Source organism: Macaca thibetana, chromosome 1 (assembly GCF_024542745.1).
Source record: "Macaca thibetana thibetana isolate TM-01 chromosome 1, ASM2454274v1, whole genome shotgun sequence".
Classification (NCBI taxonomy): domain Eukaryota; kingdom Metazoa; phylum Chordata; class Mammalia; order Primates; family Cercopithecidae; genus Macaca; species Macaca thibetana.
The window spans coordinates 126,077,103-126,104,201 of record NC_065578.1 but is presented as its reverse complement, the minus strand read 5'-3'; the positions used below and the strand labels follow the sequence as shown (position 1 = coordinate 126,104,201).

The 27,099-nt window shown below is 51.3% G+C and overlaps 4 protein-coding genes across 65 annotated transcripts in view; 3 read left to right on the top strand and 1 right to left on the bottom strand.

The window, feature by feature from the left end:
• S100A16 (S100 calcium binding protein A16) overlaps positions 1–21,987 on the top strand; it is a 193,344-nt gene extending 171,357 nt beyond the window's left edge. For 2 of the 5 annotated variants that reach the window (XM_050755955.1, XM_050755946.1), the window contains exons 2-4: positions 15,918–16,000; positions 20,717–20,895; positions 21,201–21,987. In XM_050755955.1, coding sequence (XP_050611912.1) covers positions 20,743–20,895; positions 21,201–21,359 — 312 coding nt within the window. In that variant the 5' untranslated portion in view covers positions 15,918–16,000; positions 20,717–20,742 and the 3' untranslated portion in view covers positions 21,360–21,987. Of the gene's footprint in view, positions 1–13,355; positions 13,366–15,786; positions 16,001–19,563; positions 20,021–20,716; positions 20,896–21,200 lie in introns of those variants that run through there. The other 3 variants (XM_050755963.1, XM_050755939.1, XM_050755973.1) reach the window with 3 other exon arrangements.
• The window catches only part of S100A1 (S100 calcium binding protein A1), a 1,186,348-nt gene that overhangs the window by 4,331 nt on the left and 1,154,918 nt on the right, over positions 1–27,099 (bottom strand). The window contains exon 1 of one of the 50 annotated variants that reach the window (XM_050754101.1): positions 21,002–21,005. The exons of 48 other annotated variants lie outside the window; for them this stretch is intronic. The gene's annotated coding sequence lies outside the window, so the exon portion shown is untranslated. Of the gene's footprint in view, positions 1–15,597; positions 15,602–21,001; positions 21,006–27,099 lie in introns of those variants that run through there. One more of the 50 variants, XM_050754121.1, reaches the window with a different exon arrangement.
• On the top strand, positions 9–10,138 carry S100A13 (S100 calcium binding protein A13). Of its 6 annotated transcripts, none has more exons than XM_050756121.1 (4): positions 9–173; positions 697–809; positions 2,099–2,312; positions 9,904–10,138. In XM_050756121.1, exons 3-4 carry the CDS (start codon positions 2,160–2,162, stop codon positions 10,045–10,047), a joined length of 297 nt encoding a protein of 98 aa, XP_050612078.1. In that variant the 5' UTR covers positions 9–173; positions 697–809; positions 2,099–2,159; the 3' UTR covers positions 10,048–10,138. The 6 variants fall into 6 exon arrangements, with proteins under 6 accessions (XP_050612078.1, XP_050612088.1, XP_050612098.1 ...); XM_050756131.1 differs by having other exon boundaries at positions 52–84; XM_050756141.1 differs by lacking the exon at positions 697–809 and having other exon boundaries at positions 58–173.
• Positions 11,980–14,713, top strand: S100A14 (S100 calcium binding protein A14). 4 transcript variants are annotated; one of them, XM_050755891.1, is made up of 5 exons: positions 11,980–12,110; positions 12,607–12,667; positions 13,022–13,133; positions 13,580–13,726; positions 13,943–14,713. In XM_050755891.1, exons 3-5 carry the CDS (start codon positions 13,104–13,106, stop codon positions 14,078–14,080), a joined length of 315 nt encoding a protein of 104 aa, XP_050611848.1. In that variant the 5' UTR covers positions 11,980–12,110; positions 12,607–12,667; positions 13,022–13,103; the 3' UTR covers positions 14,081–14,713. The 4 variants fall into 4 exon arrangements, with proteins under 4 accessions (XP_050611848.1, XP_050611863.1, XP_050611855.1 ...); XM_050755906.1 differs by lacking the exon at positions 12,607–12,667; XM_050755898.1 differs by lacking the exon at positions 12,607–12,667 and having other exon boundaries at positions 11,980–12,147.

The window sequence follows — 27,099 nt, the reverse complement described above, 5'->3', positions numbered from 1 at the left end:
AACAGGCGGCCCTTGTCTCTTTCCCAGCCTTGCTTGCCCCGTTCCCTTCTCTTTAGGCAGCAGTGGATGGTGCAGGGGAAAGAGGTGGGAAGGAGGTCCTGGGAGGGATACTGGTTGTCTCACCCCAAGCCGGGCCTTGCAGTACCTGCAGCTGACTGTGCTGGTTGACCCGGGTAAGGGGGGAATTCTGCTGAGGGGGTCTTAGTCTGTGGCTCCTCCATGGGGCCTCACTGAGAGGACCCTCAGTGAGTAACTTAGTCTTGGGAGTCTGAGAACCCACAGAGGGATTTCAATCCAGGACTCTTCTATGGGGGTCTCAACCTGGATCCCCCTGTGTGTGTGGGGCCTCAGCCTGGGGTTCTCTGAGGGATCTTGGGCTGTAGCATCCTTTGTGGGGTTTCATTCTAAGGGGCCTCCGTGTATGTCTCAGATTGGGCCTCTCAGTGTTGAGCTCCCTCAATTGGTTTCCTCCCTCTTCCCCCCTCAGCATACACACTCCTGATTAGACGTGGGGTGTGGTGGCAGCAGCCCCCAGTATTGAAAGGACTAGGACCCTGGGACCCCTGCTGAATGAAATCTGTCCAGACAGCTCCTCTCCCTGACCAAGTGGGGGCGCTCGTGTGGCTGGCAGGGAGCCCGGGTCCAGGCCTGAGGGTTCAGGGCAAGAGGCCTGATTGGGCTGTCTCTGGTCTTCAGAATCCACCACGGAAATTTGACACCTCCGGGCTTGTAAGCAGCTCTCTCCTTCCCTGCTGCTTATAAACCTCAGCCTTGAGACTCCAGCTCGCTCCACCCCATCTCTTTGCCCGGTAAGTCTCATTGCCGACCCTGGAGGGAGCCTGGAGATCATTTTTTCTTCCTGGGCTCCCAGGTCCCTCCCCCAGAGCTGGCTCAGACAGGAATTCAGGAAGCAGCTTTGGATGCGAGCAACAGTGCATGCCGGAGTTCGTGACGGGGGGACGGAAAAGAGAATGCCTCTTCCAGCCCCACCCACCGCACCCCAGGGGGCTGTGAGTGCCTGTACTAAACCCGTCGTGGGGCAGGGAGTCAGAGACACCCCGTTCCAGGACCCTTATCTCCCGATGGGGAGACAGGAGCGGGGAGGATCTGTGGGGTCCTGGGTTCAGCACTCTGCCCTGCTGCCCTGAGGAGAGAGGTAAGGGTGGATCCCGGCAGAGAAAATGGGTCTGTTCAGACGGAGCCAGCTCTGACCACAGGGGACATTTGCCAGACCCTGTGCTTCTCTGCTGGGAGAAGCGGTCAGAGTGTGTGTGGGCGGATGCGAGTGGCTGAAGACCAGGTCCCAACATAAACAAGCTTTGGAGACAAACAACCTTGTGACCTGTGAGGCTGGGTGAGACAAGAAGGGACTCTTGAGACAGACAGGCCACAGAGGGGCCACCAGACTCGAAGGACTCCAGGAAGGACCCTTAACTGAAAACCTCCTCTCAAGTAGAGAGGTCTTGGCCGGGCGCGGTGGCTCAAGCCTGTAATCCCAGCACTTTGGGAGGCCGAGACGGGCGGATCACGAGGTCAGGAGATCGAGACCATTCTGGCTAACCCAGTGAAACCCCGTCTCTACTAAAAAATACAAAAAACTAGCCGGGCGAGGTGGCGGGCGCCTGTAGTCCCAGCTACTCGGGAGGCTGAGGCAGGAGAATGGCGTGAACCCGGGAGGCGGAGCTTGCAGTAAGCTGAGATCCGGCCACTGCACTCCAGCCTTGGCGACAGAGCGAGACTCCGTCTCAAAAAAAAAAAAAAAAAAAAAAAAAAAAAAAAAAAAAAAAAAAGAGAGGTCTCTAGATCGAGGCATCACCACAGAGGGGTCCCTAAGCCACAGACATTTAAAAAGGAGCCCAGATTGAGAGACCTACAGAAGAGGGGGTTTCTGGAGCCGAATTTTCTGCCCCCACCTAAACTGAGATGCTGTTGTCTGGTCTGCTGCCCCAAGCTCAACCCCTGTCCTCTCCCTCTTTCCCTATAATGCCCTCTCCAGGCCAAGACCTGATGCGGTAACACCAAGGCAGGGGCCTTCTGAACCATTCCTGCATCTTGGGGCTCCATGACTCTCCCTCTCTGCTCCTCCTCTGTTCCACAGGTCAGCCCTGACAAAGGTCAGCTAGCCCCTTGAGGACATCAGCTTTGGCCTCAGGGTCCTAATGGCAGCAGAACCACTGACAGAGCTAGAGGAGTCCATTGAGACCGTGGTCACCACCTTCTTCACCTTTGCTAGGCAGGAGGGCCGGAAGGATAGCCTCAGCATCAACGAGTTCAAGGAGCTGGTTACCCAGCAGTTGCCCCATCTGCTCAAGGTAGGCAGAGGTCTGGTACTGAGATTTTGTGAGACGGTGATTATGGGACACTGTGTTTAGGACGTGATGGTGCCGAGTATGATAATGTGACCACAAGAAAGGATGTGGGTAGCTGCATGTATAAATGGTTGCAGGTTTTATTTATTATTTTTTTTGAGACAGAGTCTCACTCTGTTGCCCAGGCTGGAGTGCAGTGTTGCGATCTTGGCTCACTGCAACCTCCATCTCCAGGGTTCAAGTGATTATCCTGCCTCAGCCTCCTGAGTAGCTGGGCTTACAGGTGTGTGCCACCACACCCAGCCAATTTCTGTATTTTTAGTAGAGACAGGGTTTCACCAGGTTGGCCAGGCTGGTCTCGAACTCCTGACCTCAGGTGATCCACCTGCCTTGGCCTCCCAAAGTGCTGGGATTGGTTTTCTTGCCTGGTGTGTATGTGTGTGTGTTTGTGTGTGTATGCATATAATTAGATAAGCAAAGATACTATGTGCCAGTGGAAGTATGGGTTTGTATTAGAAGATGCTGTTGGGTTCTTGTGTATGTTCTGTGCCTTTCTGGTCTAATTTCCCCAAGACAGAACTGGACCCAGAGCTGGCTTCCACGAGATTCACAGACTGTCACAGCTGGAAGGAGGCCAAGAGAAAACACAGTCCGTGTTCCTCACTTCACATATATAGAAACTGAGGCCTAGCAGTGGAAAGAGGCTTATCAAAAATGAAAACACAGCCAAATTCATGGAGTCATAGATGTCAGTGTAGGGGGTCTGTGGGATGCATCTGTGAAGACTCCCCACTCGCTATGGGCATCCCCTTACTAGGGTGTAAGACAGAGTCATTCCTTCTCTCCCACTCACAGGCTGGAGTCAGGTCTTAAATTTCATTGACTCTGGGCTCGAAGAGGCCTGGTCATTACAGGCTGTTGACAGTTTGTTTTACGTCTTTTCTGAAAATCCACAGGCACATTGAAGTGTGTGAATATGGACTCCTTGAACACAGTGAGTCTCTGAAACTCATGGTCTTTCATCTGCAAAATCCCCTACAACTTCCAACTTCTCAGATTTTATTTTTTTTGAGACAGTGTCTCACTCTGTTGCCCAAGCCACTGTGCGATCACAGCTCACTGCATCCTTGACCTTCCAGGCTCAGGCAATCCTCCTGCCCCAGCCTCACAAGTAGGTGGGACCACAGGCACATGCCACATTGCCTGGCTAATGTTTTCTTTTTTTGAGACAGTCTCACTCTGTCATCGAGGCTGGAGTGCAGTGGTGCGATCTCGGCTCACTGCAACCTCTGCCTCCTGGGTTCAAGTGGTTCTGTTGCCTCAGCCTTATGAGTAGCTGGGATTACAGGCAACCGCCACCATGCCCAGATAATTTTTATATTTTTAGTAGAGACGGGGTTTCACTATGTTGGCCAGGCTGGTTTCGAACTCCTGACCTCAGGTGATCCGCCCACCTCAGCCTCTCAAAGTGCTGGGATTACAGGTGTGAGCCACCGTGCCTGGCCTAATTTTTAAGTTACTTGTAGGGATGGGGTCTCTCTATGTTTCCCAAGCTGGTCTCAAACTCCAGGCCTCAACTGATCCTCCTGCCTTGGCCTTCCAAAGTGTTGGGATTACAGGTGTGAGCCACTGTGCCCAGTCAGACATTTCCTTTCATCTTTTTACTGGAAACTTCAGTTTCTCTCCTGAAGGGACAGCATTCCTTATATCCTTGTCAAGCAGTGACTTTTTTTTTTTTTCCTAAATTCAACTTCCTCTGGGCCTGGAAATGTAGGAAGTGACCTCTTTGCTTTGCATTACCTCTAGATTTTAGTTTCTTCTTCTTTCTAAGAGTTCCCAGCTCCTTGGAAGCTCATCTGCAACCTGCCATTCTTTTTATTGCACTCCTTACAGCTCTTCAGCTCCTGGCTCACTGTTTTCTTTTCATCACTGCTTCTGTTGTTATTCTCAGTGGCTTCAGCATCCACACAGACAATTCATCCAACACCTGGGCCTTTCAATTTTCTCAACTACTCATTTCCGAAAAGATTTGTCTTCTTCCATCTCAGCATCCCACTCCTCTGTTCATGCTTTAGACTGTGTCATTAACAAAATGACGCACCACTTCCAAAATCTTGATTTCAAGTCTCCCTTTATCTGCTGACCTCCTGTCATTCTGGTTCTGTTCCCCTCTCTAGCTTCTCCACTCCAGCACTTCCCTGACTCCTCAGGTACCTTCAGTCTCTTGACCCTCTCACTTTTGCATCTTCCATCAATATCCCTCGTGTCCTCATTGCCCTTCTTCCTCACCTCAGGTTCTAAGGCTTCTCATTGTAATCACTGCCTTAACTCCATTGATTCTGTCTCTCTCTGTTCTCAACCCAGTTAATCCACCATTTCACCTGTAGTAACTTGCTGGTTAAATCCACTGTTCTGCACCTGCACTTGGATAGCTGAATCTGGCTGGAGAAAAATGCACAGCTTTGTTGACTTGTCTCACTTTAAATCTATAACCACAGACCCCAAAAGGGACCCTTGGCAATGCCTGGCGGTTCTACTAGGTTTCCCTGGTTGATTCATTTACCAGTTCTTTCAGATGATTATTTCACAATTTGTCTTCTCTCTTCAAAGCTCAGTACATCTTTCCACATTCTCCCTTTTCCTGAGAAGTTTACTCATTGAGAAGGTCAGGAGTTCGAGACCAGCCTGGCCAACATAGTGAAACCCCATCTCTACTAAAAACATATTTAAAAAATTAGCTGGGCATGGTGGTGTGCGCCTGTAATCCCAGCTACTTGGGAGGCTGAAGCAGGAAAATTGCTTGAACCTGGGAGGCAGAGGTTGCAGGGAGCCAAGATCATACCACTGCACTCCAGCCTGGGCAACAGAGGGAGACTGTCTCAAAGAAAAAAAAAAGGAAAAGAAAAAAGAAAATAGGAGCAATCAGGAAACTTGTACATGCTCCCTCCCTGAAATCAGCAGTCTTTCCTGTTATGCAAATGATCCGTCACTGCCCCTAACGCCAACCCTTCACCGGTGCCCTGGATTCCATCCCCTCTCACCTACTTAGAGACTTTCCTCTTGAAATTACTCCTCTCTTTCTTGCGTCGTCAAATTTTCCTTCTCCACTGTATCATTCTTATAAGCTTACAACTGATATCTCTTTTTTTTTTTTGAGACAGGATCTCACTTTGTTGCCCAGGCTAGAGTGCAGTGACATGATCACAGTTCACTGCAACCTCCACCTCCCAGGCTCAAGTGATCCTTCCACCTCAGCCTTTTGAGTAGCTGGGACTACAGGCATGTGCCACCATGTCCGGCTAATTTTTAAAATTTTTTGTAGAGACAGGGCCTCTGTGTGTGTGCGTGCATGTAATTAGGTAAGTAAAGATACTGTGTGTCAGTGGGAGCATGGGCTTGTATCAGATGATGCTGTTGGGTTCTTGTGTATGTTCTGTGCCTTTCTGGTCTAATTTCCCCAAGACAGGACTGGACCCAGAGCTGGCTTCCAGGAGATTCACAGACCATCACAGCTAGAAGGAGGCCAAGAGAAACCACAGTCCGCATTCCTCATTTCACATATATGGAAACTGAGGCCTAATTAAAAAATTTTTTTTGTAGAGACAGGGCCTCATTATATTGCCCTTGCTGGTCTTGAACTCATAGGCTTACGTGATCCTTCTGCCCTGGCCTCCCACAGGGTTGGGATTACAGGCATGAGCCACTATGCCCAGCCCAATCCTTTACTGATGGAAATTTTTCTTATGTCCATTTCTTTCTTCTTGCACATATCCGTGTTTGTATACCTACGTACTGGTGGGAAAATAACAACATAAGGTAAATGTTTGGCAGTAGAAATATTAGGTTAAGTGGCATGTTCATTTTCAATTTTTTTTTTTTTTTTAAACAGACTCTTGCTCTTTCACCCAGGCTGGAGTGTAGTGGTGCAATCTCGGGTCACTGCAACCTCTGCCTCCCAGGTTCAAGCGATTTTCCTGGCTCAACTTCTCTGAGTAGCTGGGACTACAGGCTCATGCCACCACGCCTGGCTAATTTTTGTATTTTTAGTAGAGACGAGGTTTTACCATGTTGGCCAGGCTGGTCTCGAACTCCTGACCTCAGATGATCTGCCTGTCTCGGCCTCCCAAAGTGCTGGGATTACAGGGCTGAGCCACCAAGATCGGCCTTCATTTTTAATTTTTGTGACTATTACCAATTTGCCTCCTAAAAAAGTTGTACCAGTTTATATGGCCACCCACACTTCATGCGATGCCTGTGTACTTGTCCAAACTGGGTATTATTGAGCTTTTAATTTTTGCTAATCTACGATATGAAAATGGTATCTTTTTCTGATTTACGCTTATATAATTTGGAGTGAAATGGAACTTCTTCTTCTTCTTCTTCTTCTTCTTATTATTATTATTTTTGAGACGGAGTCTCGCTCTGTCGCCCAGGCTGGAGTGCAGTGGCTGGATCTCGGATCACTGCAAGCTCCGCCTCCTGGGTTCACGCCATTCTCCTGCCTCAGCCTCCCGAGTAGCTGGGACTACAGGCGCCCGCCACCTCGCCCGGCTAGTTTTTTGTATTTTTTAGTAGAGATGGGGTTTCACCGTGTTAGCCAGGATGGTCTCGATCTACTGACCTCGTGATCCACCCGTCTCGGCCTCCCAAAGTGCTGGGATTACAGGCTTGAGCCACCACGCCAGGCCTCTTATTATTATTATTATTATTTTTTGAGATAAGGTCTCACTCTGTCACCCAGGCTGGGCTGGAGTGCAGTGGTGTGATCTCGGCTCACTACAACCTCTGCCTCTCGGGTTCAAGCGATTCTCCTGCCTTAGCCTCCCAAGTAGCTGGGACTATGGGCATGCGTCACCATGCCTGGCTAATTTTTGCATTTTTAGTAGAGATGGGGTTTCATCATGTTGGCCAGGCTGGTCTTGAATGCCTGACCTTGAGTTATCCACCTGCCTTGGCCTCCCAAAGTTCTGGGATTAAAGGTGTGAGCCACCATGCCTGGCCAGTAACATTTTATAATGTTAAAAAGAATCCTGTAAGCCGGGTGTGGTGGCTCATGCCTGTAATCCCAGCTCTTTGGGAGGCTGAGGTGGGTGGATCGCCTGAGGTCAGGAGTTTGAGACCAGCCTAGCAAACATGGTGAAACCCCATCCCTGCTAAAAATACAAAAATTAGCCAGGTGTGGTGATGGGTGCCTGTAATCCTAGTGACTCGGGAGGCTGAGGCAGGAGAATTGCTTGAACCCAGGAGGCAGGGGTTGCAGTGAGCTGAGATCATACCACTGCACTTCAGCCTGGGCAACAGAGTGAGACTCCATCTCAAAAAAAAAAAAAAAGAAAAAAAATCCTGTAAATAGTTTAATTGGGATCATATAAAAGATATATTTTAGGGAAAATTGACATTTTTACACAGTTGAGCCTTTCTCTTTAAGAAAAATATATATTTATCTAATTTTCTATTTATTCAAGTTTTTTTTAAATATCCCTGTGGTATAATATGAAATATGTAGTTGTCATTTTGTATCCATGGGAATTATTCCCAGGACCCCCTTGGATGCCAAAATCCTTGGATGCTCCAGTACCTTTTTTTGTCCTTTTCTTGTAGAGATGGGGGTCTCACTATGTTGCCCTGGCTGGTCTTGAACTCCTGGGCTCAAGCGATCCTCTCACCTTGGCCTCCCCAAGTGCTGAGATTACAGGTGTGAGCCACCATGCCTCGCCTCAAATCCCTTATATGAAATCAGATAGTACTTGCATATAACCTATGCACATCCTCCTGTATACTTTAAATTACAAGTAACTCTAGGTTACTTGTAATACATAATGCAATGCCTACTCATCACTTCATTCACATGGATTCAACGTAGTACTTAGCATGGGGCAAAATTTAAGTTTTGCTTTTTGGAATTTTGTGGATTTTTTCCTTCAAATATTTTTGGTCTTAGGTTGGTTGAATCCAGGGCTGTGGAACCCACTGATACCGATATGGTATTTGGTATTTGGCCTTTGTTTTGTTTCTGTCTTCAGCTCTTTTTTTTTTTTTTTTTTTTTGAGAGAGTCTCGCTCTGTCACCCAGGCTGGAAGGCACTGGCTTGATCTCGGCTCACTACAGCCTCTGCCTCCCATACTCAAGGGATTCTTCTGATTCAGCCTCCCAAGTAGTTGGGACTACAGGTGTGCACTACCACACCCAGCTAATTTTTGTATTTTTTTTTTTTCTTTTTTTGAGACAGAGTCCCACTTTGTAGCCCAGGCTGGAGTGCAATGGCGTGATCTCTGCTCACCACAACCTCCGCCTCCCAGGTTCAAGCAATTCTCCTGTCTCAGCCTCCCAAGTAGCTGGGATTACAGGCTCCCACCACCATGCCTGGCTAATTTTTGTATTTTTAGTAGAGACAGGGTTTCCCCATGTTGGGCAGGCTGGTCTTGAACTCCTGACCTCAGGTGATCTGCCCGCCCTGGCCTCTCAAAGTGCTGGGATTACAGGCGTGAGCCACCACACCTGGCCTGCCTAATTTTTGTATTTTTAGTAGAGGTAGGGTTTCGCTTTGTTGGCCAGACTGGTCTTAAACTCTTGACCTCAAGTGGTCCACCCACCTCAGCCTCCCAAAGTGTTGGGATTACAGGCGTAAGGCACCACACCCTTCCTGCTTCTTCCTTCTTAATACTTACTTATTTATCTTTACTAATTGAATGCACCCCCAATATAATGTTACAGTAGTCATCCTTGCCTTCCACTGGCAGTGCTTGTAGTATATTATAATTAAATGTGGTTGTAACTTAAAAAAAAAAGTCTTTTTAGCTCTTCTGTGAATCAGCTTTGTTCCCTTTAGAGATTTGGTGAGTCTTCTCTGTCTGCGTCCAAATGTTGGTTCAAACCTTGAGCATCACACCCTGCCTGAGGCACCCTTCTCTGGTTTGATGTTGAACTATTGTTCAACAGTCAACGTTTTGGTTGTGCTTGTTTATCTGGCAACAGGTCCTTCGATCAGGACATCTGGTTTACTGTTGCCATTGATTTCACAGGCCTATGAGAGAGGCTGTGTCAAGGGCCCCCTAAAAACCCAGATACTCCATGTCTTTCCCCTGATCTAGTGACCCAGCTAGATAAATGAAAAGACACAGGGGTCGTGCGAATGAGCAGCTAAGTACTGGGAACTTCTTCGGCTTTCTGATAAAGAGGAGGGTGGCCCCAGAAAGCTCAGACTGGGTCCAACCCTGCAGCATCTCCCTGAGATGCTGGCAAATCCTTGGGCCGATCCCACAGCAGCTGCAGCAGTGTGCTGGTGAGAGCAGATTGTGTGCATTTCTTTCCAGCTTTATATTAAGCGACAACCTGTTTGTGCCATGGTGGAAGTATTTACACAATGGCAAGCACTAGGACTCAGGACCCCTACCTCTCTCTGTTGGTGCTCCTTGGAGAGGCACCCCATGGCAGTGTAGTTTTGGGGCTGCAGCCTCATTCTTTAGAGAAGAGGCAGGTGCCACTGCTCTCTGAGGGAAGGGCCTTGAGAGAATGGCAGCTGGCAATTCTTCCCTCCCTGTTTTCTCAAGAACCCCAGTTTCTAACTCTACCCTTTCCTTTGGTGTCTTCTCAGGATGTGGGCTGTCTTGATGAGAAGATGAAGAGTTTGGATGTGAATCAGGACTCGGAGCTCAAGTTCAATGAGTACTGGAGACTGATTGGGGAGCTGGCCAAGGAAATCAGGAAGAAGAAGGACCTGAAGATCAGGAAGAAGTAAAGCCGCCTGGCTGGGATGGGGGTGGGCAGGGCAGGGCTGGTCAGGGCCGAGCAGAACTGCACTCTTCTCAAATAAAGCTTCATCCTTGAAACACAAATGTTTCTTACTCACACTCCATCCTGATTTCTTTTCTTGAGACCAGAGGGTGGGAAAGCTCTCTCTTGACCTGAGGATGGATCTGAAAATTATGAGCCCCTTGAGGACAGGGAATGTTATTCATCTTTGAACATTCCGCATCATCTAGCACCAGGTCTTGTACAGAGCAGATGCCCAGTAAATGGTTAAATGAATATATGAAAAGTAGAGGCAGAGGACTGGGCACAGTGGCTTACGCCTGTAATCCTAGCACTTTGGGAGGCTGAGGCAGGTGGATCACTTGAGGTCAGGAGTTCAAGACCAGCCTGGCCAACATGGCGAAACCTCATCTCTACTAAAAATACAAAAATTAGCTAGGCTGGGGCCTGTGATCCCAGTGCCTCAGGAGGCTGAGGCAGGAAAATCACTTGAACCCAGGAGGAGGGTCTGTAGTGAGCCGAGATCGCACCATTGCACTCCAGCCTGGGAGACAGGAGCAAAACTCCATCTCAAAAATGAAAACAAAACAAAACAAAAAAAATGAAAAATGAAAAAGAAAAAAGAAAAGTAGAGGCAGAGATGTGGGGCAGGAGAGGTGACTCAGGGGCTCAGCTGCATGGTCCTGCTGTGTTTCCTTTTTCTTGGAGCTTGTCCGTTGGATGACAGTGATAGTGGTGAACATGTATGGAGGGCTTACTAAGTACCAGGTGCAGTGCTAAACATTCTGCCTGTATTGCCTTAGTTAATTTTCACAGTCCTTTGAGGAAGGCGCTATTTTTAACTCCTATATTAAAGATCAGGACTCGGATCTTAGGTAAACTCATAAAGACAAGAATAGGTGGATTTCAGAGCTCTGATTAACCAGGATCCTCTCTGGCTGGGTGCTCAGGAACACTAGGCCCTCCTCCCCTTACCCTCTGGAGCAGTGGGGAAGCCAGAAGGAGGGGCCCGATGTTCTGCTCAAGGACTGTGGGGTGAGGGTGTGGTGGTGCCACCGGAGGCAGAACTTGCCTTGCCTTCCTGGCTTGAGGGGCATATGGTGTACACGACCACCACCAGAGGGTGCAGGGGCAGGCAGCTCGGTGGCCGGCCTCCCAGGACTGTCTCTGCCTCACTGGCAGGCATCCATGTGGGGCAGCTGTGAGTCCAGAGGAACCTTTAGGCTGAGGAAGCCCCCCGTTACACACCATGAGAGGATCCCAGATAGACCTCAGAGGGACCCCCAGACTGGGAATCCAAAGGGCCATTGGTGGAGACATTCTAGAGGGGTTCCTGTACTGAAGGGCTCCCTCACTGTGAGAAGCCCTGTGAGGAACCCCCAGCCTGAGCCTCTTCCTCAGGAACCCAGGCTAAGTCACTCTCAGAGGGACCCACAGGCTGAGAGACCCTCAGAGGGACCTGCAGGTTGAAGCCCTTCAGAGGAACTCTCAGAATGAGACACTGTTGGAAGGTCCTCTCCACTGAGACACAGAAGGCCCTGGGTTGAGAAGGTGACATGGGGAGGAACGTAGTGGGGTGTGCTCTGATCTCAGCGTTTAGGAAAAGATCCTGGGAACTTTGGCTCTGGGCCGCACCCCATCCTTGCCCTGACTCATGCCTACTGCTCTGCCCTTCTTCCTACCCCCTCCCCATGACTTCAGGTTGTGGGTGTCTGGGCCTGGGCAGGTGAGGAGGGCCACTGGGGTTGGGCTTTCTGGGATGTCATTCTGGGTTCTGGATCAGGGGGTGTTGCTCTGCAGCTGGGTTAGGGAAAGCATGGGGCTCTGAGGGAGGGAGAGAGAAACACGTGGCCCGACCAGTTTGGAGTGGGTGTTAGCTGCCAAGCAGCGTAAGTGGCCTTGCATTTGTGCGCTCTGGGCCGCTGAGGGGAGCTGAAGGGAGGTCAGGTGAACACTCACTCAATCTGTCTCCCTCCACCAGGCTACCCTTCTCTGGCTTCTTCCTCCTGATCGAAGTTCTCTACATTCATCTCTCTGCCTCCAGGACTGGTAAAGGCTGGGCTCCGGGATCCAGGCAGGCTTGAGTGTCAGTATCCAAACTGGGCCTGGCTGGGAGAAGCGTATGTGTGTGTGTGTGTGAGAGAGAGAGAGAGACAGAGAGAGAGACAGACAGACACACACACACATGGAGGGTACAGAGGCTCCTGCTTCTCCTTTCCTGGTCACAGATTCAGACCCCCCCTGCCTCCCTGCCCTATAGTTCCCCAGGGCCTTCCACTTCCTAGGGTGACCCCATGAGGTCTCCAAGTCCTCCCTGTCTCCTCAGCCTTCTCGCCTCCCTTTCTCTGTGACTCTGCATGCTGATCTGAGGCCAGGGTTTTCCCAGCCCCAGCGCTCTGTGGCTCTCTCCTCGTGGCAGGGTCAGGGTAGGCTCTGGAACTCTGGCTAGTGCAGGGTGGGGCTCATAAAGCTGGCTCACAGCCCAGACTGCTGCAATAGCAGGGGTGGCTTAGGCCCAGCCCCTGCCTCCACTCCCTTCCCCCAGGTATAAGAGCTGAGCTCAGGTGAGCTGGCTCCTCCTGTCTTGTCTCTGCGGCTGCCAGCAGGTAAGGAAACCCAGGGCTTTTCACCCAAATATACAGCCTGCTGACCAGAGGGCACACTTAGGGTAAGGTCTGGGGGATCAGATCCTGGAGGTTGGTGTGTGTGTTTCAAGCAGAGGTGGGTGGTTGGAGGAGGTGGAAAGAATGAGGCTAAGGTGAGGCCCAAAGGATTCCCCCTAGATGCTTTGGCCTGGGGGATATGACCTCGGCTCCTGAAGCCTAGGCAGGGCCTGGGCCTGTGTGGTGTTGGTTTTGACCCCCTGGTGAGGCACAGCATATCTGAGGTGGAGCCAAAGTGGGCAGTTGAGAAAGAAATGCTAGACTCTCCCCTCACCTCAGGCCTGCCCCCTCCTCTAGGCAGATCATGAGCCATCAGCTCCTCTGGGGCCAGCTATAGGACAACAGAACTCTCACCAAAGGACCAGACGCAGCGGGTACCATGGGACAGTGTCGGTCAGCCAACGCAGAGGTGGGCTCATTCACTCCTGGCCTTTCTGCTCCAACACTCCTCTCCTTCACCCTGAGAGTCTATGTCCCCCCACTGACTTTTGCCCTTCACATTGGCCTTGCCCTGCACCCCAGACCCTGTGAGTGCGATGTGACCCTCCTCTGAGGCCCACACAGGGTGATGCAGATGGAGTCCTCCTGGGAAGAGGATGCCTGGGTGCATGCTGGGACCTGCACTGCCTGCAGCTGGGGGGTGTGGGGAGAGAAGCCTTCCCCAACCTGTGGCCGCTGTGGCCTGAAGGCCGAGCTGGGGTAGGGGAGAGGGGCTAGATTCTGGGCTCTGGAGTGGGTGGGAGCTGTGTGCCTTCCAGCAGTCTTCTGCCCCGAGGGCTTTGCCAGACTCCTGGAGAAGCAGGGTGTTAGGGTGCGTGGAGCTTCACTGATGTGGGTGATGTCCCCTGTCCTCAGGATGCTCAGGAATTCAGTGACGTGGAGAGAGCCATTAAGACCCTCATCAAGAACTTCCACCAGTACTCCGTGGAGGGTGGGAAGGAGACGCTGACCCCCTCTGAGCTACGGGACCTGGTCACCCAGCAGCTGCCCCACCTCATGCCGGTATGGAGGGAGCACACCCCACCCCAGCCAGTCAGTACCCTGACTTCCCAAGCAAGTGTCCCAGGACCCCACCCACACTGGCACTTGCAACCCCCAGCTCTTCTCCCTTCCCAGAGCCGGGCAGGCTCTGCTCCTGCTGTCTGCCCCTGGGCAGGGTGGGGTGGGAAGATCGGAAGCTGCTGCCTCCCTGAGCCATGGTGTCTTCACTCCCCTTAGAGCAACTGTGGCCTGGAAGAGAAAATTGCCAACCTGGGCAGCTGCAATGACTCTAAACTGGAGTTCAGGAGTTTCTGGGAGCTGATTAGAGAAGCGGCTAAGAGTGTGAAGCCAGAGAGGCCTGTCCGGGGGCGCTGAGAACTCCCCCTGGAATTCTTGGGGGTGTTGGGGAGAGACTGTGGGCCTGGAAATAAAACTGTCCTCTACCACCACCCTGTTCCCTAGCCTGCAGCCCTCCTCATCTCTGCAAAGTTCAGCCTCCTAACGGCCTTCCCAAGGGTCTCTGTGCACTTCTGTCTTGGATGCTCTGTGGAGCTCATGAGTGCAGGAGTCCCCACCAGAGGGAGGCTCAGGGGACTGTTTGGGCCAGGGATGAATATTTGAGGGATAAAAATTGTGTAAGAGCCAAAGAATTGGTAGTGGGGGAGAACAGAGAGGAGCTGGGCTATGGGAAACGATTTGAAGAACGGAGCTGGGAATATGGCTGGATATCTGGTACTAAAAATGGGTCTTTAAGAACCTACTTCCCAACCTCTTCCCCAACCCAAACCATAGCTGTCTGTCCAGGGCTCTCTTCCTGACTCCAGCTGTGCCCCAGGTTCCTCCTAGACTCTGTCCCTGGGCTGGGGCCGGAGAGGAGGGAGAGTAGGGTTGGGGGAGAGGCTGAGGAGGGTGTGACACGCGGGGAGAGGACCAGCTGGGTGCTTGGGCATTGACAGAATGATGGTTGTTTTGTATCATTTGATTAATAAAAAAAATGAAAAAAGTGAAGCATGTTGTCTTGACTGAACACCCCCTTCCCCAGGGTCCACGGGTGAGAGGAGCTTGGGGGTGAATGGCAAAGTCATTGGTAGGGTGGGGCATGTGGGGCTGGAATGGTTGGCAGTGGAAGTGAATGGGAACTCACTTTTCCCTATGGGTTTGGGTTGAGGGTGGTACCAGGCCCAAAAGGGCAACATGGTCCTCTCTGAGGGGCAGGTTCCTCTTTGCCAACGGGCAGACCCTCTTATAGGAGAGGAGAGTGTGTGTGCACACTTGGGGAAAAGGATATTAGTCCAGGTGTTCTGAGCCCCGGCTGACATAACAAGGGAAATGCGGTGGGTGGGGGTGGAGGGTTAGAAACAGGCTGACTGGCCTGAGTTTGGATCTCAGATCTGCCACTTATCATTGGAAATTTGGGCATGCTCTTAGTATCAGTTTCCTCATCTATAAAATGGGGATTATGAATATTACTTCCACAGGATTGCCAGGAGGACAATGCCACATGTCATGTAAAGCACATGTCAGAGAGCCTGGCACATGGCGAGTGCCCAATGAGCCAATGTCATTACTGCTGGAGTGGGCGAGTGGGCCCCTCTTTGGTTTCAGCTGCTGCCCTAGTGTAGGGAGGTCGAGTTGGCCAGTTTCCTCGGGTATCTTAGGGCAACAGTGGGGTGTGGGGAGTTTCCAGAGGAGTTCTCCTCTTAGGGCTGGGTCTCAGAAGAGCTGATGGGCCCGACTGGAGACAGAAGACCAGGGAGCCAGACAGGTCCCTGGCATCTGCCTTCTGATTTGAGCACAGAAGTCGGGAGTTACTTCTGAAACCCCAATGGCAAGGAGGTTTCTGTGGCCAGTTAGGCTGGCCTGGAATGTTAACTGAACTTGTCTGTTGGGAGCCCCCGAAACTGGGATCCCAGTGACCCAGGTGAGAAAGGCAGGTGACAGTCCCTCCCTTCCTTTGTCTGCCCTGTCAGGTTCTGCTCAGCCCCTGCGGGGCTGGGAGGGTGTGGTTGGGGGAGTGCCAGCTTTCACCACTCCCTCTGGGATGGGGGTAGAGGAGTGTGAAAAAAGGTGTGTATCCCTTTAACAAGGGCCCAACCCCAGGGCCAAGTCAAGAGGCAGCTCAGCCACTATCTCCCCACTGAGCCAGCTCAGCGGGCAGGGCTGGGAGGGAGTGGGACAGATTCTGGGAGTGCAGTGGGGAGGAGTCCCGGCTGGGCTGAGTGCAGGGAGCTGCTTGGTAGTGCCAGAGCCCAAGCCCCAGAGCCCTGCTGGAGCGGAGGCAGACCGAGGCAGCAGGTGAGCACCCCAGGCCCGGCCTGGGAGGTCTGTGGCTGCCGGAGGGCCCCACAGTATTGGGAGGCCAGGAGAAGGGGCAGTGAAGGGGGCCTGGGAAGAGGGGCCTGCTAGAGAATGGGCAGGAAGATTTTGGTAATTATTAACTTTCCCCCACAGGCCAGTTTGGGAATGCGGAGTCCTGGGGGGTTGGGGACTGGGTGAGGCCTTCAGAGGGGTGGTGAGACCCCTCCCTGTCGCAGCAGCTGACGGAGCTCCTCTCCAGGGGCAGAACGTTTGGAAGCTTTGCCCACAGCTACTCGATCCTTCCCAATAGGAGAGGACAAATGCGTGTTGGTCTGGGTTGGGGGTGGTCAGAGCTTGGACACAGGCCTTGCTGGGCTCTGGGAGCTGTGTCCTGGGAGAGGCGGTGGGGTCCAGAAGGAACCAGGCAAGTCCCAGGGAGCCTGAGATTCCGGGAAGAGGAGGCAGGGGCTGAGGTGGCGTCTCCTCTACCTCATGACCCAAGCAGGCCCCACTGTGTTCCAGGAGCTGTTCCTTGAGGGGGATGATGAGATCTGGGAGGAACCTGAGTGAGGCTGTGGGGAGCCTGCGAGCTCTCTGGAAGAGGGTCTGAACTCAGCAGCTTCCCCACCTCAGGACCCAGGCAGGCCCCGGCTTGAGTTGCTTTTCTTGGCAGAGCCACCTGCACTATGGGAGCCTTCCCCTGCCCAGCCCAGTCGGGATGCAGGTGAGGGCAAGGGTTCTGGGGAGCCAGCTCTGCCTTTCCCCACATTCTAGTAAGTGTTGGTGAGGCTGAGACAGTTGTGTGTGTGTTGGGGGAGGCGGCGGCAAGATCCACACCGAACTCCTCCAACTTCACTTGTCTGGAAAAATATCAGAGGCTGGCTTCTTGCTCCAAGAGCTGAAGTGAGTGGAAGGGCGATGGGTTACCCAAGCAGAGGGGATCAGGAATGGCAGAGGTCCTTGCTCCGTGTGTGTGTGTGTGTGTGTGTGTGTGAGTTAGACGCAGAGAGTCCTGTGAGGATGGTGAGGGGTGAGGCAGAGTGGCTACCTCGCGACCCAAGCAGGCCCCACTGTCCTCCAGGAGCTGTTCCTGGAGAGGGCCTTGTGGAACTAGAGAAAGAACACAGGAAGGAGCAGAGAATGGAACAGCTGAGGCTGGAGAAATTTCATTTGAAACAGCCTTACTGATAGAGGTGACATTGTCAGCCCAGTTCGGATGGCACCTTCCCTATATATTGAAGGCAGAGAGGACAAATGAGTAAATGAAAAAGGGAATGAATTAATGAATGTGCAAGAGAGTGAATGCATTATTGAATGAGCAAGTGAATGAGTGAGAGTGAGTAAATGAGCCACTGAATGAATGAGTAAGCAAACTCATGGTGCCTAAGTGAGCAAATGAATTCCAGGTAGATGGAAGGGACACAGAGAATCCATACTTAGGCTTGGCAGTGGGCTAGGCTCTGGAGAGAACAGTGACCAGGAGGGACAGGAGTCTAGGGACACATCCCAACACCTGGATAAACCTTAAGACTCTAGAGGTGTGTGTGGGGTGAGAAGAGAAGGTGGACTTAGGAGGGTGTGGCGGATGTTCGGAGCTCCAGATGGAAGGAGCCTGGGGATGTTGGGGGTGGTTAGGAGGCATCTGGAGGGCGTGGGGCCCAGAACCTGGGGGTGGGAGGGTGGGGCTGGAGTGGCTGGGATCCATGGGCATGGTGTCAGGGCAATTTGGGCTTTCGGAGAAGTCAGCAAGTTGGGCTGAGGTGGGCGGGGTGGGTGTGGGAGACTGCCGGTTGCTCAATGATGAATCAGCCAAGGGGAAGACAATGAGAACATTGGGGTAGGGCTGGAGGCCTGAGGTGAGAGGGCCCATTGGAAGACTCGTGGTCCTCCCATTCCCACATTTCTGGAAGGCTCCAGGGTGCACTGTCCACTCAGGCCAGGATCTACCTGTGGCAGGGCCAATGCAGGAACGACCTCCTGCTTGACCTTTCTAGGAAGGGGCTGATGGGATAGAACATATGCCCCACCCCTGAACCAGGAGACCCAGGGCCTGGCTAGTGGGGGAATGGGGCAGGCGGGAGGAGTAGGTGGTTTGTGGGGTGGTGGGGTGGCAGATCCTGTCTCCTGGCCTCCAGGGTAGGGAGGCAGAGGAGGGTAATGATCCCTGCCCGCCTACTACCCTAGCCTTCCTTCAGAAAAAGCTCCAGAAAAGCACTTGTCAGATGGTTATCTCCAGCACTGTCCATTTTACCGAAGGTGGGGAATGGGTGGATTCCTGGGAGGATGGGCTGGGAGCTGAAGCCCTGAGGTGCTGGAGTTCCCGCTGTGGGTCTCCCAGTACTCCTGGGAGCAGGTGGCAGAGTCATCTCTGGGGCTCATCTGTGTCTTGTCCACTTGGCTGCTGCCAGAGGCCAAGCAGGGGTTGAGTCATGATATTGAGGAGGGCCCGGAGGAGACAGCTCAGAGAAATGACTCCAAGAAGGCAGGTGGTGGGAGAGGTAGGCTGGCCTGTGGGGAGAGTGGCAGAGGGAGGTGTACCACCCATTTCCTTCCCTCTTCCTCTCCCTGACCATTTCCCACAAGATCCCTCATTTAGGGAAAGAGGATGGGGGTGGCTAAGTGTGAAGAGCTTCTCTGAATTATCTTCCCACTCCCAAGGCTTGGTTGGGAGTGAACTTGGCACAGTCTTTCCAGAAATGGGCACGGTTTTCAGAATCACCTGAAACACTGGTTATGAACCTGAGCCACCTCCAACCCAAGGGCAGCATAGCGGACAGACCACAGGTTGAACAATGGTCTTCCTCTTCATCTGTAAATGTTAAAGCGTTTGTATGAAAGTCTTATAGTGGAATAGACATGGAACCATGCAGTTACACACTTAAATAAAAGAATATGGAAAAGTGTGCGGCTTCCTGCCATTGCGGTACTGTGCTCCATCCTCCCAGCTGGGACTAGAGGGTTCGGGCAGGTGGAGGAGGGGAGACAAGGGCAGGATTTCCCTTCAGAGAAGCCGCAGCCTGACTCTTCCTCTCAACTCTCCTTCCTTCTTGCTTCCTGGCCTGTTCCCTCCTGGTCCCACCCTTCCTTCAGAAGAAGCTTCATGAAAGAAAAAGCTTAAAAGGTGGTCAGGGACCTGCGATACCTGTTATCAGGACTGGAAGGAGGTGGAATATTTATAGAACATCTACCTTGAGCAAGGCACTGGACCAGGCAATGTGGCCTGGAGAGATGCAGAGATTAAAAGCAGGGAGTGGTGTATACCCAGGATTAAAAAAACTCTCCTAAAGTCTGAGTCCCGCCGTTTGGTTCAGAAAATACATTGGCCGTGCGTAAGAAAAACAATGCTTGTCTCAAGGAACAAGACAGGACCCAGGAAGACACTGTGGCCTCACCAGTTAGTGGGCCCCAGCTAGTGCTAGCTGAGTGGTGATGACAGACACGTCTGTGGGAGTCAGGGAGGATGGCGCCCAGGGCAGGGGTCAAGGCGGGCTTACTTCGGAGGCGTGGTTTGGGCAGGGCCCGAGTGATTGGCAGGCTTCAGTTGGCTGGAGAGGGCAGGGCAGCCGGCATGGGAGTAGGAATGGCCACCAGGGGCCAGTGGAAAGCAGGTGGCAGGACAGGAGGCTGTGGTGGGGCCTGACCCAGCAGCCTTTCCTTCCAAATCTGACTGTGGCTCGCTCAGGCCCTTATGGTGGCTGTGTCCCTGTTTTGTCCATCTCCTTTCGCCAGGACCCGCCGGGTGAGGGTGGCTGGAGCACATTCCTGGGCTTGGGAGTGGGAAGGGAGTCTGATTTGCCCGGGGTTGATGTGGGGGGGCTTTGGGCACGGGCCGTGACTCACAGAGTAGATCCAGATCCGCCTGCTCCCCTCATATCCTGTTATTCAGAAGGCTGTATCCGCTTGGAAAGTGTCTTTTGTCCAGGGGTAAGCGGGTGACGCATGTGCCCTCTGGCAGTCTGCTGCTGTGTCCAGGGTCCGACTCCAGCTGGGCTGTAACTGGGCTTGGCCCTGCCTTAGGTAATGAAGTATGGGTGGGGGTGTTCTTGAATCCTGCTGTGTATTTAGGGATGGGCATAAGGGAGGAGAGGCTAGCAGGGTGTGGAGCGGTGTGTTGGGAGAGCTGCACAAAATCTGATCCAACAGATCTGGACCTTGTCCTTTCCCAAAAGGGGCAGCCGGGGCCTGAGACCCTGGACTCACGGCCCTGGAGCCCGGCAAGGGATTGGGAAAGGCCTACTCCTTCCTTTCTGCTTTATTTCCTGGGAGTGGGAGGCAGTAGCCTCTGCCCCTAACCTCCATGGCTCATCTCAGCTGTCCCAGCCATGCTCGGACCCAGGGAGGTAGGCCAGCTGCGGAGCAGGGTGGGAGAGCAGGCGGACTCTTCTCCTCTTCCCTTGAGAGCCTCTTGCCCCTTAGGTCTCTGACACTAGGGATCTTGCTCCCTAGGGCTGGAACCTGGTGCCTGGGGCTAGGGCAGGGCCTGGAGAACCTGTTGAGGTGGTTCAGCTGGGGAGCACCTGGATTAGAGGAGCCGCATAGTTCTCATTCCAGGGCTTACTCTCCCCCACCCACTCTGTTCCCCTTTTCCTGCCACCTTCTTCTCCAGGGACCAGAAGCAAGGGAGGAGGAGGGACCCAGGGCCTAGGGTGGGCGTGGAGGAGGAGGTATGGCCTGTGGGGGTCTCTTCTCAATTCCCCTCCTCCTGGTGTCCAGGCCCCACCAGCAGGCGAAGCAGGGAGATGTCAGACTGCTACACGGAGCTGGAGAAGGCGGTCATTGTCCTGGTGGAAAACTTCTACAAATATGTGTCTAAGTACAGCCTGGTCAAGAACAAGATCAGCAAGAGCAGCTTCCGCGAGATGCTCCAGAAAGAGCTGAACCACATGCTGTCGGTAAGGCCTCTCACCCAAGGCCTCGCCTCCCTCTCCCCTTCCCTCCCCTGCAAGCCTCTGGCCTCTCAGGGTGTCTTTCCCTGTTGAGGCCTCTATCCTTCCAGTGCCCCCTAACTCCAGGGTCTCCTCCACCCCCAGACTTCTGTCTTCTCAGGATGCTCAGGCCTAGCCAGTGGGGCTGTGTTTGCATTTCCCAAGGGAAGCAGCTGCCCAGGCCAGATCCTAGGTCTCTGCCTAGGGTCCTGCCTGGAGTCTCTCTCTGGGGTTTCCACCCTCAGCATTGCTGACCCCTGCTTCCTCCCCAGGACACAGGGAACCGGAAGGCTGCGGATAAGCTCATCCAGAACCTGGATGCCAATCACGATGGGCGCATCAGCTTCGACGAGTACTGGACCTTGATAGGCGGCATCACCGGCCCCATGGCCAAACTCATCCGGGAGCAGGAGCAGCAGAGCAGCAGCTAGAGACCCCTTTGGCCACACCTTCCAGGCACCGGCCTGACACCCCGCCCTGGTGCTCTCCCCAGGCTCCCTCCTCAGCCTCCTGCTCACCCAGGGCCCTTTACTCTCTTCTCTCTCCAGACCTTCCTCTGACCCTTGCTGAACTGGGGTCCTTTTGTGAGTGTCTCAGTCTAGGGGTACCTCCCTCCCTGGGGTGTCTCAGCCCCTGGAGTCAGTGGGCTCTTGGGGCCCCTCTGTGAGATCTCAGTGCTGTCTGGGGGCCCTAAGAGTTTTCTCACCTGTTCAGTCTCATCTAACTTTCCAATGTCTGATGTTCCTGCCCAATTCCTGCCAGATTCTGGGTCTGTCCTAACCTCCAGAGGTCAGCCTGGTGCTTGAGGTCTCCCTGCTTTTGGTGGCAGTGGCGGCGGCAGCAGCAGAGACCTCTCCACTTTCCTTCCGTAGCCCCTCTGTTGGGTAGAGAGGCACTTTCAGGGATTTCCCTCCAGTTGCCTCTTCATCTGGGAGTGAGCTAAGCAAGGCTGAGCCTCCTCCCGTTGCTTGAAATAATGGTGATATAAAGGCCGGATTTGGAGTTTGTATCCCTTGGTCCCTTTGGGATGCTCATTAAAACCTTCCCACCCCTTGGAAACGTTTTATGCTTTGGTGGTCTTAGGCCTTGGGCCCTGTGACGAGAGAGAATCTCACAGAAGAACCTCAAAGGCAGAGCAAGAAAGGAGCCAGAACTCCTGAATTCCAACAGGCACTGTCAGCTGTGGACCAGCAGCTCCCTCCATCCTCCTCCATGAAGGGCCAAAGGCCTTAGGTCACCAATCTCTGGGCCCTTTTAGCCCAGACTCAGACTCAAATTCAACTTCCAGGCACACAATAAGTCCCATTTAGTCCTCACTGCAATTCCATGAGAGAGGGGCCATGACCCTTAGTCTTTTTTTTGTTTTATTTGGAGAGTTTAATAGGCCAGAAGGGGCAAGAAGGAAGGGAGAAGGAAGAAGCTCCCCTGTACAGAGACAGAGGGAGGGGGGCCCCAAAGCTGAGAGAAGGAACCCCAGCTGCCACAGATACCATCTAGGTATATACACGGAGGCTGGAGGAGGAGGTGTCTGATTTGCATAGGGCTCAGGGGATTGGTTTGACTATGCATGGCATTCACGTAGCCCTCAGAAAAAGTTGGCCCTCCCACTCTAGCTTTTTTTTTTTTTTTTTTTTTTGAGACAGAGTTTCACTCTTGTTGCCTAGGCTGGAGTGCAGTGGTGTGCAATCTCGGCTCACCACATGCTCCGCCTCCCGGGTTCAAGCGATTCTCCTGCTTCAGCCTCCTGAGTAGCTGGGAATAGAGTCATGTGCCGTGACACTCGGCTATTTTTTTTTGTATTTTTAGTAGAGATGGGGTTTCTCCACGTTGGTCAGGCTGGTCTCGAACTCCTGACCTCAGGTGATCCACCCGCCTCATCCTCCCAAAGTGTTGGGATTACAGGCGTGAGCCACTGCACACGGCCCCACCCTAGCCTTTTAATATGCAAGTGCAGGGTACCATGATGTTCTACACACCTGGGGATACGTGAGGGCGGCCACATTGCCAGGAACATGTGGGGAAAGGGCCAGAAGGCTGTGGGAATCACCATGTTTGGGTGGACCCAGTTTCTACGGGCTTGCATTTGCATATCAAAGGTTGCCAACCTGGCTCTAAGGGCTGGGGCTTTACAAGAAACTTTTCTGGAGATGCTTTAACAGAATGAAAACATGGAGAGGCCGGGCACGGTGGCTCAAGCCTGTAATCCCAGCACTTTGGGAGGCCGAGGCGGGTGGATCACGAGGTCAGGAGATCGAGACCATCCTGGCTAACATGATGAAACCCCGTCTCTACTAAAAATACAAAAAACTAGCCGGGCGTGGTGGCGGGCGCCTGTAGTCCCAGCTACTCGGAGGCTGAGGCAGGAGAATGGCGTGAACCCGGGAGGTGGAGCTTGCAGTGAGCCGATATCGCACCACTGCACTCCAGCCTGGGCGACAGAGCGAGACTCCGTCTCAAAAAAAAAAAAAAAAAAAAAAAAGAAAACATGGAGAACCCCCGTTTCTACTAAAAATACAAAATTAGCTGGGCGTGGTGGCACATGTCTGTAATCCCAGCTACTTGGGAGGCTGAGGCAGGAGAATCGCTTGAACCCGGGAGGTGGAGGTTGCGGTGAGCGATCACGCCATTACACTCCACCCTGGGCAACAAGAGCGAAACTCCGTCCCAAAAAAAAAAAAAAAAAAAAAAAAAAAAAAAAGAAAACTTCCCAAGGACCCAAGGACCCCTTTTCCTCTCTATCTGCCTAAAATAATTTCTTAATAACTCCTACAACATTCTCCCCTGTGGAGATGCTACACTAACTGCTGTTAGGGGGTTTTGGGCGACGACTCCTTCTGGCTACTTCTTGTTGAAAAGGGGCATCGAATGGGGAACAGCAGCTAGGGCTACTCCTGGGGTCAATCTAAGGGTCCTCAAAAGAATGGCGTGTCCAGGTATGGCTCTGTTTACAGCACCATTTGGAGTTTGATTGTTTCTAGATGAGAAGAAACAATTTGAGTTATAGTATTGTGTATACAGGGTCCAAATATCAATACAAGACACACAAGCAAGAAAGGGCTTAATAAAGGGGTTAACTAATTCCATAAAGAAGACTGCAATTTATTAAAGAGGGATTGTAGCCACTCGGGGATGAAGCTGGCATTTTCCCTGAGCCTGTCAATAATTTTGATTGTTTTTTAAGTATTCGTAGATTTTCCTTTACTTTACTAGAAGTGCTAATCCAAAAGCAGCATGTTTCATTTAAAACTGCATCACTAAACCCAATAAAAAGTCCTAGCAGATTCAGTGATAGTAAAACTTTCATGCTTCCTTTTCATTAGTAACTACTATCCCTGCTATAAGGATAATGATTAAGCAAAATATGACAACGATGGAAACTCTCTGTTTAATATTTCAGTTAGAAGGTGCTACCATGTATAATCCGATTGCAAATAATAGAGTGAGTAGGGCAGTTTCCATAAGTGTGGTGTGGTAGATAATTTCCATCTAAACTTTTACCTGTCAAGATATAGAATTCCCCTTTGGGGGTCTATGAAGTTCCTTGGTTTTATTTTCCTAAACAAAGAAACCTCTGGGTTATGGGCACCCTACTCACTTTTATTACCTGGCAGAATTTGCAGAATAATTGCCCAGAACTAGTATATTGATGCAGATTTTCTGTTACCCATCCCTTATTTTTTCTTCCAAGCTGCAGGAGATCACTGCTTGATTCACAGGAATAAGTAGGGTTAGTCTAAAATGTAGGCGAAAAGCTTGAAAACAATTAATGAGACTAGGACTTAATGATAAATGTATGATAAGCTTTGGAGCACCATTTTTCTCTCTAGTCCTCATTTTTGGAAAAAACACATCACGAATAAACTATAGTCTTATGCTTGGCCTGATTATTTGCATAAAGTGCAGCAAGAGTGGTTATTTCCGCACAGGCCTTTTGGATTGGCTTTGATGAAACTCTGTTTCACAAGGAATTTCAGATAAGACTATTAAAGCCTAGCCCAGTCATGGGTTTGTATCCTCAAATACCTGTTAGTTGAGTGATCCTCTCCTCTTGAGGTCCCAAGATAAACTTGGAGCTCCCAGACCTGTTAGAAAGTGACATTCTTTACTGACCACAGGTTAGGAACCCTGTGCAGAGATTGTGTAGACAAGGCATGAGGCCAGTTCTCCCCAAGGGGCTTTTATTGACTCTGCATGTCAAGCTTGATTCAGATAGTTTCCAAAATCTAGAGAACCCAGGCAGAGAAATAAACATGCTCCAAATTTTGTTCATAGGAGTACTCCTTACTCAACGTTTAAAGGCCATAAATAGTTTAAAATAAGTTTCCTTCACTCAATCAGATGAATGAATTTCCTTTCCTGGCCAACGCACTAAAATGATATGTCTCTGATGAGTGGAGGAACACCAAGGTTCTTGGTCCTCATGCTGGTTTAGATAAAACAACACGGACACACGTGGAGTGGTTTTAAGGAGCAGAAAGTTTAACAGGCAAGAGGGACAAGAAGGAAGGCAGAAGGAAGAAGCTCGCCTATACAGAGACAGAGGGAGAGGGGCTCCAAAGCCAAGAGAGGGAACTCCCATGACCCTTAGTCTTGAACCATGAGTGGCACTGAGGCTCTGAATTCTCATTAGTAGACTATCCTGATACAGAGAGAAGTTGTGGGATGGAGAAGTAGAGGTGCAAGGAAGAAGGAGTGTGGGAGGCCAGGGGAAATGGAAGCTATGACTTGCAGCTGCTGGAGGGGACATTGCCAGTTCCTTGGTTTCTCCCCTGCTCTTGTACTGAGGGAGATCCCAGTAGGAAACTCACCGTGCAGAACTGGGAATCAGTGGTTTTTAGGTGGGAACAGCTTAAGGCTTTCCAAAAGATGCACAGGCACAATAGTTTTATTGGCATCCGCTTACAGATCCTCAGCCTTCTAAAACTGATCTGCCCTGGAACAGGGCAGCGCTCAAGGTTTGGCACTGTTCCTCCTTTCCCACCCCCAGTAGCTGGGATTACAGGCTGGCACCACCACACCCAGCTAATTTTTGTATTTTTAGTAGAGAAGGGGTTTCACTATGTTGGCCAGGCTGGTCTTGAACTGCTGGTCTCAAGAGATCCACCTGCCTCAGCCTCCCAGAGTGCTGGAATTACAGGCGTGAGCTACCATGCCCAGCCTACTATGCTATCTTGACTGAATGATAAAGAATGAGTTAACATGTTTTGTTGGGGGGGGGTTTCTCTCTCTCTCTTTCTCTCTCTTTATCTCTCTCTCTCTCTCTCTTTCTCTCTCTCCATCCATCCATCTATCTTTATATCTATCAATCTATCATCTATTTATCTACCTACCTATCTACCTATCTGCTATCTATCTATCTATCTACCTATCACTATCTGTTAACTGGTTAAAAAAAGACATAAATTTACTCTTTTTTTAGTGTGCATTACAGTATTGTTAACTGTATATACGTTGTCCAACAGATCTCTAGAACTTTTTCATCTTGCACGATTGTAACCCTATACCCTTTGAACAACAACTGTTTCTCCCTCCCCACAGTGAATACAATTTTACTTTCTGTTTCTTTTTTTTTTCTTTTTTTTGAGACAGAATCTTGCTCTGTCACCCAGGCTGGAGTGCAGTGGCACAATCTTGGCTCACTGTAATCTCGACCTCCCGGGTTCAGGTGATTCTCCTGCCTCAGCCTCCCTAGTAGGTGGGACTATAGGTGTATGTCACCACGCCCAGCTAATTTTTGTATTTTTAGTAGGGATAGGGTTTTACCATATTGGCCAGGCTGGTCTCGAACTCCTGACCTCAAGTGATCCATCTGTCTTGCCCTCCCAAAGTGTTGGGATTACAGGTGTGAGCCACTGTGCCTAGCTATTCTCTTACTTATTTCTGCTCTAAACTTTATTATTTCCTTTCTTCTGCTAATTTTGAGATTAGTTTATTCTTCTTTTTGTAGTTCCTTAAAATGTAAAGTTAGGTTGTCAATTTGAGATCTTTCTTCTTTTTCTTTTTCTTTGTTTTTGTTTTGTTTTTTGAGATGCAGTCTTGCTCTGTCACATAGGCTGGACAAAAGTGGCGCGATCTCAGCTTGCTGCAACCTCTGCCTCCCAGGTTCAAGCAATTCTTGTGCCTCAGCCTCCCGAGTAGCCGGGATTACAGGCATGTGCCACAAGGCCCAGC

What these genes read in the sequence shown, in the direction of transcription:
- S100A14 (XM_050755906.1), top strand. Translation starts at nt 13,104, where the DNA reads ATGGGACAGTGTCGGTCAGCCAACGCAGAG. An exon ending in GTCGGTCAGCCAACGCAGAG is followed by an intron (nt 13,134 to 13,579) that starts GTGGGCTCATTC and finishes CCCTGTCCTCAG; the next exon opens with GATGCTCAGGAATTCAGTGA. An exon ending in AGCTGCCCCACCTCATGCCG is followed by an intron (nt 13,727 to 13,942) that starts GTATGGAGGGAG and finishes CACTCCCCTTAG; the next exon opens with AGCAACTGTGGCCTGGAAGA.
- S100A13 (XM_050756121.1), top strand. Translation starts at nt 2,160, where the DNA reads ATGGCAGCAGAACCACTGACAGAGCTAGAGGAGTCCATTGAGACCGTG. An exon ending in AGTTGCCCCATCTGCTCAAG is followed by an intron (nt 2,313 to 9,903) that starts GTAGGCAGAGGT and finishes GTGTCTTCTCAG; the next exon opens with GATGTGGGCTGTCTTGATGA.